Source organism: Uloborus diversus, chromosome 4 (genome assembly GCF_026930045.1).
Source record: "Uloborus diversus isolate 005 chromosome 4, Udiv.v.3.1, whole genome shotgun sequence".
Taxonomy (NCBI): domain Eukaryota; kingdom Metazoa; phylum Arthropoda; class Arachnida; order Araneae; family Uloboridae; genus Uloborus; species Uloborus diversus.
The window spans coordinates 52,731,873-52,746,229 of NC_072734.1; the positions used below are offsets into that span (position 1 = coordinate 52,731,873).

Below are 14,357 nucleotides of genomic sequence, written 5' to 3' on the forward strand. Positions count from 1 at the left end.
GGATTTTTGAAGATGGTTAAAAAATCTTTCAAATTACTCCCCTTTCTCATTACATAATAAAAACCAAAGATTAATTATTCATTATGAGTAAAAACTAGATATTAGTTTTCAAATATATAACTGTATAATAAAAATCTAATAATGGTGTCACAACAGCCAATGAAATCTTTAAGGCATTATGGCTGAGAAAAATTGGGCTGCATTTCATAATCAGTTTGACTAAAGTTCACATCTTTATTTATTTATGTAGAAATAATGAATATCAAAGCAAGCCATCACAATACAAATTTAGCAAAGCAAGATGTACTTAATACCTTAAATGTGAGCAAAAGCTGTAATAAATTATGTAAAGTCAATAATAATACCAAGCAGAACCATAATAATGATACAAGCAGATAATAAACAAATTTAAAAATTGCTAGAATACATAATTTCACAAAAAATGAAAGCCAAAATTAAAAATAGATTACTGCTTGAGATTGATCTTATTTTTTTCATCCTTTAGTATTAAACTAGCCGCCAACGTCGGATCGCGCAATACGCCTTAGGTGGGCTAGTATACCGACTCTGTTCTTCTGAAGTACTCAAGTACAGCACCCTCGGTGCTGTACTTCCTTTGGCTTCGCTTAGCAAAATAAAGTTAAATGACGTTTTCAGTATATAAATTACATTCTTTCAAAGGAAACGATGAAAAAATCATTGCATCGGAAAAACACATCGCCTGCGTTGGTACTTCAATTTATAAACAGTGCTTTTTTTTTGCGACACAGCTCTAGAATCATTCTGCTCTAAGCAGAAAAAAGAGAGAAAAGAAAAACCTGTGCTCTGTGAGGAACTTGCTCTTGGCCGCTTGCCAGAATGAAGGGAATATTACGGGGAAAAGTGTTCCAAAAGCTGGGAATATTCTTCCAAAGCAGAACCGCTGAGAAGAAAAAGTTAGGGTTTTAATTGTTTTTAATTAATATCTCTGCTAATTAAAGTCCCACAATTGTAACACCTAGCTAAACATGTAACCAGGAAAATTAAGAATCTATCTATACTTGGTTTGATGCTCAGTTTTCTGTCGCTCCACCAGAAGTAGCAATGACATGGATAGATAGATGGTCACATACAGCAATGTTTATATATCAAGATATTGCACAATGTCTTCTTGTATTGCGCTTTTTATTATTATGCATGCCCCAAAATTTTAATTTGTTAAGACATTGGATGTGATATAATACTCACAGTCATTAAACAAAAATTAAAATTGTTTATTAACTACCTCTTCATTCTATTAATTTTCTTCTAGAATGTTTAGTATATATGCTTGATAATCCACTTAAGGACGTTTGTTGTTCTGGTATTCTGTACTTATAGGCATCCACAGTTGAAGAGATCAGTCTCAAGCTGCTATCTCAGAATCAATTTTTGACTTTTATTTTGTTTAAAGAAATCATATCTTCTATCACTTTTTAAATTTGTTTTTAATCTGTTACTTTTTGGGTACTTAATTTTTCTTTGTTTTCTTTTTACAACCTCTGTTATGTTTTCTTTACTTTATTTATCACTGCTTTGCACACTTTTATGTTAAGGATTTTGTTATTTGTATTTATTTTTCATTTGTAATGTACTATTTTGTTTTTATATTATATAGAGAGATTTTTTATGTATAGAGAAAGAGAAAACTTGATTTTGCTCTTAATTTTTCTGTAAAATAGTTTTGTTCTGTATGATTAACATTTTGAATGTTAAATAAAAGGCAAAATGCAATGCTTGTACTTAGTTTTTCTATTTTTTGTGTATTGTAGTTGTGAAACTGTGGAGAAACAGAAAAAAGAATTGGAGGAATCTAATAAAGTGCTAAATCATCGATTAACACAGTTTCAAGTGCATTCACCTCGCCAAGATTCTATTATAAAACGACTACAAAGAAAAGTTATATTTTTAACCAAGGTATTTTTTTTTTCTAATTTTTAACCTACTATTCCAGTAAAAGTCAGAGAAAAAAGCATGAAAGAAGGCTTAATGCATCTTGAAAATATTACAAAAAATAGTCAAAAAAAAAAAAATAAATAAATAAATATCGAAAAATTAAAAATTGGAAAGTAGGGTATTGAGATGGAGGAAAATGTCTGTCTGTCTGTCCCCCCCAATAACTTTTGAGCGAATAGTCCGATATGAACAAATTTTTTTTGTTTGAAAGATCTCGGCGAGGGCACCTCATTTTTATATTTCACTTTTTGATTTGAACTGTTTTTCGTTCAATTTTGAACAGTTCAAAAAAAACGTAACATTAGCGCCTACGGAGAAATTCAAAGCAATTTCGGACTGGGAGGCGAATTTGCTTCCAACAAACTTTGTAGGAAAAAGCTTTTGATGAAAAACTTGTATATAAAGTATCTTTTTGATTTGAACAATTTTCCATTCAATTTTGAACAGTTCAAATCCCTTAACATTAGCGCCTACGGGGAAACTGAAAGTTAATGTAGATTCCGTACTTGAAGGCGGTTTTACTTCAAACATATTTTGTGGGAAATAGCTCTTGACGACAAACTCCAGATTCCGACTAACCGACTTCGACTCTGATTTCGTAGCTTTGGTAAAAATTTATATACAGAGGAAAAATGACAGACTCCGAGTGTTGGATATTTGACTCCGACTCCTTTATCCCAAAATGAGAATTGACTCCGACTCTGCAGCCATGGTTTTAACTGTGAAATAATTATTGTTAATATTTCTTGTTTTTATTTTCACTCTAAAGTATTAATTTAGGTATTCAGTTTTCGACGGATAAACTCGAAGTCATTTATGTTTCTACGTAAAGATATGCGCAGACTTTTTTTTTTTTGTGACAATTAAAATTATTTCTTTAAGTTGACATATTATTGTTTTTGTTAATTTGGTAAGTGCATTAATTAATTTAAAAAAATTTTTTTTGGCAACAGGGGAGAAAGAAACTATTTTTTTTTGATATGATGTATTTATTTTAATGGGCTCATTAATTTTAATTATTATTTTTTTGTTTTGAAAGCAGTTAATTTTTTTTAATTGAAAAAAGTGTATTAGCTGCTTTATTTAAAAGGTGCTGCTATTTTATTTGCTCATTTATTTATTTATTTATTTTACACATCTAATTTTTTTAGATGAGTGAGGCATATTTTATTTCTAGAAATCAGCTTAAAATACTGAAAAATTATGTTTGAAACATTTGCGATTTTAGCTATTTTTGAGAATATTGATCAGGTACTAGAAAGTAGTATGAGTGTACGGGAAAGTAGGCTCATTTAATTCTAGACGGAACTTCTTGTTATATACTTGCATACAAGATGAATTGTTAGATACATACCAGGTATGATTTAACTCATTAAACGTTTTAAAATAAAGAATTTCAACAGTGTAAGAAGCATTAGGGATAGCAAATTTACGGCCAAGTAGTTTAAGTAGTAAACTTTTATATTAATAGTGATCAATTATTATTTAGTAGGATTATGAATGCTTAGTCGTGCAGCTTGTTAAGAAGTGTTGCAGACTGCAGTTTATTTTTTATATTTATGTTTTAATAAATGTGTTGTGAAAGACAAAATTAAATATTTTTCAAAATGTATTAAAATTGACACTAGAATTAAGATAGGGGTCATTTTGACCCCTAGCAAACTTTTTTCGCTAACTGCCTCCAGTGTATTTTCAGAAAAAGCTTAATTTTTCTGTGATTTTTCCTAAATAATTGTGCTGTTTAATAAAATAAAGTTTTCAAGAAAATTAATTTTTTAAAAAAAAAATCAAACAAAAGATTCTTACCTAATAGTGTGGGCAGGTGTCATTTTTATCCTTTTGAGGGGAAAAAAAATGCAATACAGTTACTGATGCTGAAACAGAGCAAAACCTAAAAAAAATGCTTCTTAGAATGTAGCATCGCAAGAACTTGAAGCATTTATACTATTTTTGTACATAAAAGAGAGCATTAGCCTCTAGTTTCTGAAATGCTAATGAAACAGCGCTGGTTTATTTAAGGGTTTTAAAATTTTTTTTTTAATGCTTCATTATACATCCTTAAAATCTCTATCTTTTAAAAACGCTGCATTTATTCTACATGTATCGATTTTTCACTAATTTTCACAAATATACAACATTAAGTAGGAAACTATGCTGTTGGGTTGGTTCTAATGAACTTTCTTCTCAGGGGTCAAAATGAACCCTGCCGTAGTTTAGGTATAAGAAGGTCACCATAATTCTAGTGTTAAAATACTTTACAATCTTTCTTGTACAAATTATCATTTTCATTTGCATATTCAATCCATTTTTTCGTTTGTTAGTAACTTTTATAATTTTATGTTTTACTAGTGGCACCCGCACGGCTTCGCCCGTAATAGAAAAATTAAAGATCTTTTGGTTCGCTTGTATATTTACAAATAATGTATGGTGAATTTTCTCGTCAATTGGCTTGTACCGACGTTACAGTTCCACGCTATGATAATTTCGTATCTCGCCAATTGGCTTGTGCCCATGTTACGGTTCCACGTTATGATGATTTCGTAATTTATGATAGTTTTTTTCTTAAAATTGGAATAAAAAAAGAACCACATCGAATTTTCAAAAAATCGCTTCGAGGTGCACACCCCCATGCCACATACTAACTTTGTGCCAAATTTCATGAAAATCGGCCGAACGGTTTAGGCGCTATGCGAGTCACAGACATCCTCCGGACAGAGAGACTTTCTGCTTTATCATTAGTAAAGATAAAGAAGATTACAGTTCTTTTGGTTCGCTTGTATATTTACAAATAATGTATGGTGAATTTTCTCGCCAATTGGCTTGTACCGACGTTACGGTTCCACGCTATGATAATTTCGTATCTCGCCAATTGGCTTGTGCCCATGTTACGGTTCCACGTTATGATGATTTCGTAATTTATGATAGTTTTTTTTCTTAAAATTGGAATAAAAAAAGAACCGCATCGAATTTTCGAAAAATCGCTTCGAGGTGCACAACCCCATGCTACATACTAACTTTGTGCCAAATTTCATGAAAATCAGCCGAACGGTTTAGGCGCTATGCGCGTCACAGACATCCTACAGATATCCTACAGACATCCTACAGACATCCTCCGGACAGAGAGACTTTCTGCTTTATTATTAGTAAAGATTATAATAAATACTAAATGGAGCATTATTTTTTTTACTATAGGAGAGAGACAATTGTAGGAAACTTTTAGATTCCTACCTCAGTGAATCAACGATATCAGGCCTTGCAGTAAGTGCGGAACAGATTAGCCAGCTTGAAGATTTAAATATGGAGTATAAAAGAGCTTTAGAAAAGGTATTTTAAATGTTGTTAAAACATGCTATTTTTACTTACTTTCAGATAAAGAAAAATAATACAGGAAGTGCTTGGTGAGACTTAAAAGTAACCTTTGGGTTTCTTATTGTTGCTAAGCTCATTTACAATTCTAAACTCTGTTTGTGATGTGGTATTTAGAACTTTGTTCTTGCATGCTGTTAATGTAATGGAAATTTGTTTGACTAACAAATTTGTTCACTGTGATAGAAACTTTACTATTCAAAACTAACGCATAACATTTATTTCATTGATACAGACTCAAGGCCAAAGGAAGCTCTGATAGAGGTCTGAATAACAATAAATGTATAAAAGTATGCAGGGGTGCCCATTGACTCCAAGGGCAATAATGGGCACCCCACAAATGTTACAGAGCACCCCCTAAGAACAGGCCATCCTTCAAAATGAGATTAAAAGCCCTCAAAAATTATCCCCTCCCCCATAAAAATTACAATGGCACAGTCTGCAACATGAACTCCACCTGGTAAGAACTAAAGATATAGAAATATATGTATCTAAAATACCACAGTTTTAAATTAGCAACAGAGATCATCTTGTTCGCTATTTATGTTTCCCCTGTTCCATAGAAAAAAGTCGTCTTTGGTTGGAGTTGGACAGTGCATGACTACAGTGTGATGAAAACAATAATTTGCACAACATCAAATGCTTTCAAATTGCTCTGCCATGCGATGCAGACCTAATCTCTATAATTTCATGTTTATAGAAACTATTCACTGTTATGAAAGTAAGACCCAGGTAACATGAGTCTCTAAGGAAACAAAATTTAAACTTAATTGGTGGTACAAAAATTGTTTTAATTTTAAACAATACCAATCAAAATGAGAGTGGTTCAAAGAGAAAATTGTGATCATGTGGTGCTCTTATTGAATTGTAGGAAAAAGGAACTGTTGAAAATGATGATCGAACATGCACGGATGACCTGCTTGAAGTATAAAATAAAATATTATAGACTTTATAAGACTGGAAATGTGAGCGTATAATATTGTTGAGTTTTTAGAAATTAATAATGATACTTTAAAATGTCAGATTTTTGTCATGTAGCTGCATGGTTTCTTTTTATACAAATGAATGAATGAGCTAAAAGATTTGGGTTTGTTTGGAACAAATCTAGAACAAGTTCAGCTATTTATTAATCATGCATATTGGTTCAATAAGTATATTAAAAACTAATAAGTGATAAAAATTAGAAGTAAAATTTCTTAAAGGAAATACAAATTGTGGTTTAAATATCCTTCTGTTTTATTCCATCTCATGTCAGGAATTACTCCTGTTTGACCTGTATGCATTAATCAATCATGTGATCTATTGGTACTTAAAATAAGATATGTTCTGCCAAGGGTATGCTATACAATAGTTCAAAAATGTCTGTAAACAGAAGTAGGACTAAAGAAGTGCAGTTTTAAAACTTTATGTTGTGAAATTCTAATGAATATATGATTTTTTTTTATGAATAACAGATAATTACATATTTTTTACATGACATTATGAAATTGTGTTCCTGATTAATTTAACAAAGGTATATTCGTTCTGGTTTGAAGAATTTAAATAATGTATACTAACTGTAGTTTTACCTATTCATAATTAGTTCGCTATTAAGTTTTGGGTAAGTAAACTTCAGATTAAAAATAAATTGCTTACAAAGAAATTAAATTAGGTCATAATTGTTTGTTGCATTTTAATGTTAAAATACTTTTGTGTTAATAGATGAAAATAATTGTTTCTACTATTTAAAATTTTTAATTCTGATTTTTTTCTAAATTGAGTTTTGTTTTGAAGTTTCTAGCTATAAATCTTCATTTTTTCAAAAACTTATATTTGAAAGTTTTTCTTCCTATCATTTTATAGTTTTTAATTAACTAATTTGTTTTTCAGAGTGAGATAGAAATTGATAATCTGAATGATAAACTGAAATGCATGGCTGAAAACAGCAATTCAGAAGCCCTAATGTCTGATCTGAAGAAACTTAGGTACTTTAAAATGCCTTTATTTATTTTATTTATGATAAGTTTTACCTTGGAAGGGGAGGGGGGGGGGATGACTGTTATTGGGTTAATCTATGATAAGGGAACCAATTTTAAGTGAAACATTTCTGTGAAAAATATATGTATTTGACGATGTAAACTTATCACATTTTGATTGTTTTAGTGTGTTTCATTAGTTTTTTTTATCTTTAAAACTCTCAAAGGTTAAACGCTTAGGCTATTCATTAGATCTATTTTAAACAAATCTGAGAAGGTTCTTCTGCCTTTATCTTGAAGTTTGGTTGGACCTAATTTGGAGTATGCTGTTCAGTTTTGTTTCAGTTTCAGTCTCCTTATCTCAAGAAAGATATTTCTTTCGTGGAATGGGTTCAAAGAAGGCTTATTTGGCTAGTATGGAGGCTTTCAGATTTAGATTATGGTATCAGTCTTAAAAGGCTTTATATGTTTAGCCTGGAACAAAGGGGACATGATTTAGTTTTTTAACTTTATCAAAATGAAAGTTGTTAATGTTAACTTTTTGCAAGAAAGCAAAAGGAGAGATCATTGTGTTGGCTATTCAGCTCTCAGCCTGACCTGGAAAGTAGAAAAAATTTCTACTTTAGTAGGGTTGTAGGCATTTTAAACAGCTTTCCGGAAGAGGTTGTAATGAGCAAGGTAATAAATAGCTTTAAGAGAACTACTGATCTTCATTGGGGACTAATAAACAGACTGGGTCCAATTTACCTGAATCCAGACCCTGTTGCTGGTCGTCACATTTGTATTTATTTGTTAACTTGCAAGTCACAACAGCATGATTTGTTTTTGCCATTCTTGATATATTGATGGATGAGAAGTAATTCAATGCTTACTGAAAATTTCTTACAGGGAAGAAAATTCTTCTCTTGCAGCACAGATATCAGACTTGCATAGTAAAAAAGTTGCCTTAGAAAAGAAAATGGCCAACCAAGTTACGGTAATTTTCATGTTTTCTTTATTCTGAGTACAGAACTCAAACAGATATTAAGTTGTTTTTTTTAATTTTAAGAGTCAAGTTTTTATTTTAGAAGTTAATGATTCTTTTTACTTACTTAATCCCCAGTTCTGCACTTTAACTGAAGATTTTTGAAAGTAGATGAAATACTTTTTTTTCTTTTACTTAAAAGCAATGAAATTTAGATATGATTTTAAGAATTAGTTCTGTCATACTTACTAGTTTCAAGGAACTATGAATACTTACTGTGAATATCTGTTACTTTCTAAGTGGCTTTCAATTTTTGAAAACCATTTAATTATAAATTCTAACATGGTTATCTCCACCTGTTAGAACAGAGTATTTATTTAATGCAAAACATCTATGTCACTTGTGTGATCTATGTTTTTAATGTAACATTAAAAAAATATATATACATATTTTTTTATTATTATTATTTCAATGGTGTTTATGAATTAAGATTTGTTTTATTTATTTTTCTTCAGTTAAGAGCTATGAATTAGCCTTTAGAACTGTTGATGTAAATTGTAGGAAATAGGTTAGTATGGAAACTTCAAGTTCTACCCTGGTTTATCCACTTGATAGTCATTGATATTAATCTCAAAAAATGTCAAATATTTTATTTTTCAACTCTAATAAGATGTGAAATTTAATGTTTGTTTCATAATTGCTGTACATAAGTGTAAAAGTTGAATATTATGCACTTCTTTCATGATTTTTAGAGTGAAAATAATGATGGCTGGAGTGGTAGAGTACTTCATTTAAAGTTAAATCCATCTGATAATGCGAACAGAAACCATCTCGCCGCGTTTCATAAACTGCAGGAAGAAAATGATGCTTTGAAAAAAAGAATTAAAGTTTTGGAAGAGGAAGGTATTGCAGCTTCTGATGTTACCATGAAAGTACAGCAAAAATTAGCCACTGAAGGAGCAGACTCTACTTTAAAAAGTATATAAAATTATATTCTTTCATAATGAAAAATAATTTAAAATAAAATTCTGCTTTTTTAAATACTAGTGGTACCTGCACAGCTTTGCCCGTAATAGAAAAATTAAAAGGTCTTTTGGTTTGTATGTATATTTACAAATAATGTATGGTGAATTTTCTCGCCAATTGGCTTGTACCCATGTTACGGTTCCACGTTATGATAATTTCGTAATTTACTCCATCTTATAATTTTGTTCTTTATAATTGAAATAGAACGAAATTGAATTTTCGAAAAATCGCTTTGAGGTACACCCCCCCGAAATATTCGATAAGTCAAATTTTATTTCGTGACTGTCGTCAAAGTTTCTTTGCTAACGTAACTGTATAAGTTGAAATAGTGTTCTTTTTTTTGCTTTCCAAAAGTATGAACAAAAAGAAAAAAATTGGCACCATTGCATCAAAAGGCGTCTAGACAAAGTGGATCAAATAAATCTTGGACACTGATTATTTGCACATAATTTGGCAAGTTTTTTTTTCACTTAAATTACTGCTTACTTCATTTCTTTCGGTAGAAAAGGAAAACCTGCTCATAACGGAAGTCACAGCTTTTATTTAGTGCAGCCAGAAAATTAGGTGGGAAATATTACAGGGAGGGTTTTCCACACAAGTACTGAACATAGTTCATGAACGCAGTAGAATACATATATTGTCCGTTTTTCAAGAGAAGGCACTTAGCCACGCCCCCTCAAACGCAGAGTTCCATTTTATGCGGGGGTGATCGGTACGCAATCCATGCTCTTCTAAAGGAGACAACAAACAGATTTAACTTAATTTGCAAAAAATCTTAGTGTCATTTACATCACTTGCAAATTTTTGTCTCTTGTCGTTTTTGTTATTCTTCCATTTTAAAAACTGCTGCTTTTAAAACAAAATGCTATGATCCAAACATACCTTCTGCCGAATACAGCGAAATAGAATCATCGGATACCACGTGACGGGGGAGGAGTCAGGTGCCTTCTTGTGAAAAACGGACAATACATGCGTTATTCAGTCTCCCTCTATAATGGACATTCCCATAATCTGAACACTTTTGTTTGGTCCCATGAGTGTTCAGAATAGAGCGAATCCAGTGTACCTCGTCATTGGTTAGTAGAAAAATAACATCAGGTTGGGAAGGTGTAGACAACATCTTTTACTTAAAAAATAAATAAATAAAAATAAAATAAAATAAAATAAAAACTGCAAAGAGGTTCAATATCTACACTTAGCCTCACTTGGAGTACCATTTCGATCTGTGAAACCTATAACAGAGTTGAAGACAAAACACCTAACAAAAAAAAGTTTCGGCCATTTTTCGATTGGCGGTGCCAGAAAAAACGACGGTGCAAGAAAAGCAGCAGATGTATTGCATGTTTTTATAGAATCCCATCCGAATGTCCCCGACTCCCTGTTTGAGGTTTCAAAAGTATCTGAGGACTACTAAATGAGAGAAAAAATTTCTACTCAAAGCAATGTTTGATAACACATTAAAAAAAAAAAAATAAGAAAGTAAAAATTGTTATATCATACATAAAACTACAAACTTGTTTTCCAACCTATACAAGCTCTTGAATTTATAGAACTATAATCTACATTTATTATGTCAAGTATATATCATCGCCTTAGAGCAACGCTAAGACATCTAATCCCATGAAGAAAAGTAAGATTAACAGACCCAGGAAGAACAGTACTGTTCCCTTGAAGTAGCAAAATTATCTTTGATACATTACTCTATCACTTTTTTGCTCATATTTTAAATTTAATGAGTGTCAGTGGTGGTATTTATTTTTTCTATATAGTTTGCTTTTCTTATTCAATGTGCCAAATTTTCTATAACAGGAATTTTTTTCGCTGTCCCTGCAACTTCGATTTATCAAAGTTTCACTGTACTAGTTATTCAGGCAAACAGCATGAAGAAGCGAAAAGCTATGATGACAAAAATAGGCAAAGTTTTAAAAAAAATTAAAGCATTTCGCCTGAATGGAATTTACTGTTTTGGTAAGACCAATAATAGGGCACAACAAGGGCAAAAAAAGTATTTCAATATGTTGTTCGCGCAAGGAGTTACAACAGTTTGAATATCAGTAAAATATGACATTTTCCCTATTTCGGCCTAATGTAACTAAAAGCTCATTAAACTAGCCTTAGTTAGTTATGAATTTTTTTAAAGTGCATATACTTTCCTTTCAAGCGACAGTACTTTTGCCATGGCAACTGAAAGGTGCAATCTGTTTTTGGACCTCAAAAATGCTAAAAAACTTCAAAAAAGTCACTTTTTTGTGACCTTTATTGACCTTGCGGCAACAACTTGCCACAAATTTAGCATAAATTTTGTAAAGTTTAAACCTTCTATCCTTCATACATAAAAAGAATTTGGAGGCAAGTTATTCTCAGCAAAAATTGTCGCTCATGGCAACCATGTCTTAAAAATCCGCTCGATTTTTGCTGCCACTCGTTGACCTTTAGGGACCCATAAAAACAGGACAACTCAACTTCAGAACAAAAAATTCTGGATTTGGGCTTTTAACAAGATAGTAATGATTGGTAATTTTTTGGAGAAAGTCTGAGATGGCATAAATCACCTCATAATGCTAGGCCTGATAGTTTCTCAGATTCCTGCTATTAAAATCAAATCTGAAAAGTTAGTGCTGGAAGAATTATTGCAAAGACCTTGACAAGACTTGAAACAAAATACTACTGGGAATGAAAATCCAGATGGATAGCATCAGAACCTATCATCTGTCCTGAGTATGAACTGAATCCGGAACACATCTTTTCCTGCTCCATTATCCAGAAGAAGCTTCTACAGACTTCCGAGTGCCCCTACACTGACCGCTTTCAATAAGGGCAACTGCTTTGAAATCACTGAGACTGCCTTGGGTCCGATTTAGACTATAGACGCATTGACAAGACTACAGCAACAACAACATAAAAAGTCATTCATGTATCCGAACACTTGTTTGACTTATAAACCTGAGCAGAAAGCTACTAAAACTACAAGTTGTACTTTGCTTCTTCAGTTCATGTTCATACAGCATCAGTTAGTAAGACTTAAGCTCCCAATTCCCGATGATTCAGAAAATTTAAAGATTCATAATGTTTCAACATTTTTTTCTTCTTTTTTAATGATGGTTAACATCTCTTTTGATAGTTATAGGTATTTATGAATGCACATACTATTTTATTTTTTCATTTTTTACTCGGTGAAATTCAGAATTTTGTTTGATAAATTTAAAATTTTTCCCCTCTCAAAAAGTAAGGTTTATGACATCCTTGTTTCCAAGTACTTTTGTTTTAGTAGCTTCAAGTTGATTTTAAGTGTTATCTTCGCAATTTTTATCATATTGTGAAAAATAGACATATTATAAATGTTAATGTTGAAAAAATGCATTTTTCTAAAAATTCTCAATAACTAATTAGTTTTTTGCCGTAAGTTAGCTACCTAAACAGAGTTGAGGTAGAAATATATAATACACTGCCAGCTCAGTGTTATTCAATGCAAAATACCCACTTTTTTTTCAATCTTTGAGTGGAACCGCACCATTGTTGTGATCACTTGTCTGGTGTGCTAATTCTACATTAGCTACCAGTTTGTTAGGCTCTCTTGCGCTCCTTTAAGAGATTTTCTGTCTCCAGCTCAGTTAATTCCTATTCCGGGCTGATGAGCGCAAAAAAGCACGAAACAACCGTCCTCGGATGAATAACTGAGCTGGCGGTGTATTTTATGAACTAATTTGTTCTTGTTTTTAAGCATTGAATACATTCCTTTTTTTTTCTTTTTTGAAAAAAAAAAAGGTTTACGAGAGCAGCTAGCTGCAGCCGAAAGACAGCAACGATTCATCTTGGAAAATGCTGGAATCAAATCAACTGAATTTCGAGAAGCAGTTTATAGGCTTTTAGGTTTTCGTATCGATGTTCCTACTTCTGAAACCTACAAATTATCTCACATGTATGCTGATTCAAGAGATGACTACTTATTATTTCAGGTAAGTATTTTACGGTAAATCATTGATTAATTTGATATTTGTATTTTCACATTGTTTAATACATTGTTTATGTACATTATCTAAGAAAATGTTTCTAATTTGCAGGATTTCATAAATTTTTGAAACCTTTCCAAGATGAATTTTTAATTTTGGTTCTTTTTCTATTGTATAAATGCAAGTTAAAAGTTTAATGATTTGTAAAAAAAAAAGTTATAATTGCTATCACTTTTCATTTTAGACCTGAAAATGCCATTTAAATATGCATTAAAATAAAATCTGTAGTGCAAAAGCATCTATTGATCTCTGAAAAATATTAATCTAAAATTAAAGTTTTTAGTTTTTAAAAATACATTTCAACGCTCAATAACATTTTTTAAATGACAGCGATTATTATAAAACTCTGAAATAATTGTTGATGTTTGAAAATACTTAAGAAATTCAAGTTGTAAGCAAGACATGATTTTCGATTTTCCTGCAAGATTAATTTCTATGTGTTTCATTGAATATTCTAAATTTTTTTCAAATACTAGCTTTTTGTGAAATTTTGTGAGTGGTAATTCGAATATTTTTCCTTTTTGTAGATAAACTCTGAAGGAATTCAGCTCATTGAAACTGAATATTCCAAACAAATTACAGATAAAGTGGAAGTGTATTTACTTCAACACGATAGTTTTCCAGCATTTTTTGCAAGTTTAACGATGGAATTGTTTAATCAGCAAACCTGTATGCAGAACTCTCATTGTTAAAACCAAATGTAAATTGTGTTGCAATGCAAGCTGAAGTTGTAGATATATCTGTGTACATATGAAGAATTTCTTATTTTATATTTGAAAAATTGTTTGTAATTGAATGTATATCAGAATAAAACTTCCATGCCTTAAAGCATTTCTGATAGTTATCATCATTTATTTCAAAACAAATTGATATTCCATCTTTTCTCAAATAGTAATTGTTAACTATTATTGTGTGTGTTTGATGAGCATATTTGAATCGACTATTTCAGGAAGGGCATAAGTCCAACTATTGCAACTTTTCAGGAATCAATAAAAAGTGATTATTTCATTCAGAAATGAACTAAATTCTACAAAATTTTTTATTTGTATTGTAGGATTAGTA

General features: G+C 31.2%; 1 protein-coding gene across 1 annotated transcript in view; it reads left to right on the forward strand.

The window, feature by feature from the left end:
- LOC129220570 (mitotic spindle assembly checkpoint protein MAD1-like) overlaps positions 1 to 14,027 on the forward strand; it is a 35,477-nt gene extending 21,450 nt beyond the window's left edge. Inside the window, exons 9-15 of the mRNA XM_054855000.1 lie at positions 1,791 to 1,935; positions 5,167 to 5,298; positions 7,210 to 7,304; positions 8,184 to 8,271; positions 9,012 to 9,237; positions 13,051 to 13,241; positions 13,823 to 14,027. Of these exons, the coding sequence (XP_054710975.1) occupies positions 1,791 to 1,935; positions 5,167 to 5,298; positions 7,210 to 7,304; positions 8,184 to 8,271; positions 9,012 to 9,237; positions 13,051 to 13,241; positions 13,823 to 13,987 (1,042 nt within the window). The 3' untranslated portion in view covers positions 13,988 to 14,027. The remainder of the gene's footprint in view (positions 1 to 1,790; positions 1,936 to 5,166; positions 5,299 to 7,209; positions 7,305 to 8,183; positions 8,272 to 9,011; positions 9,238 to 13,050; positions 13,242 to 13,822) is intronic.
- Positions 14,028 to 14,357: the final 330 nt, after the last annotated feature.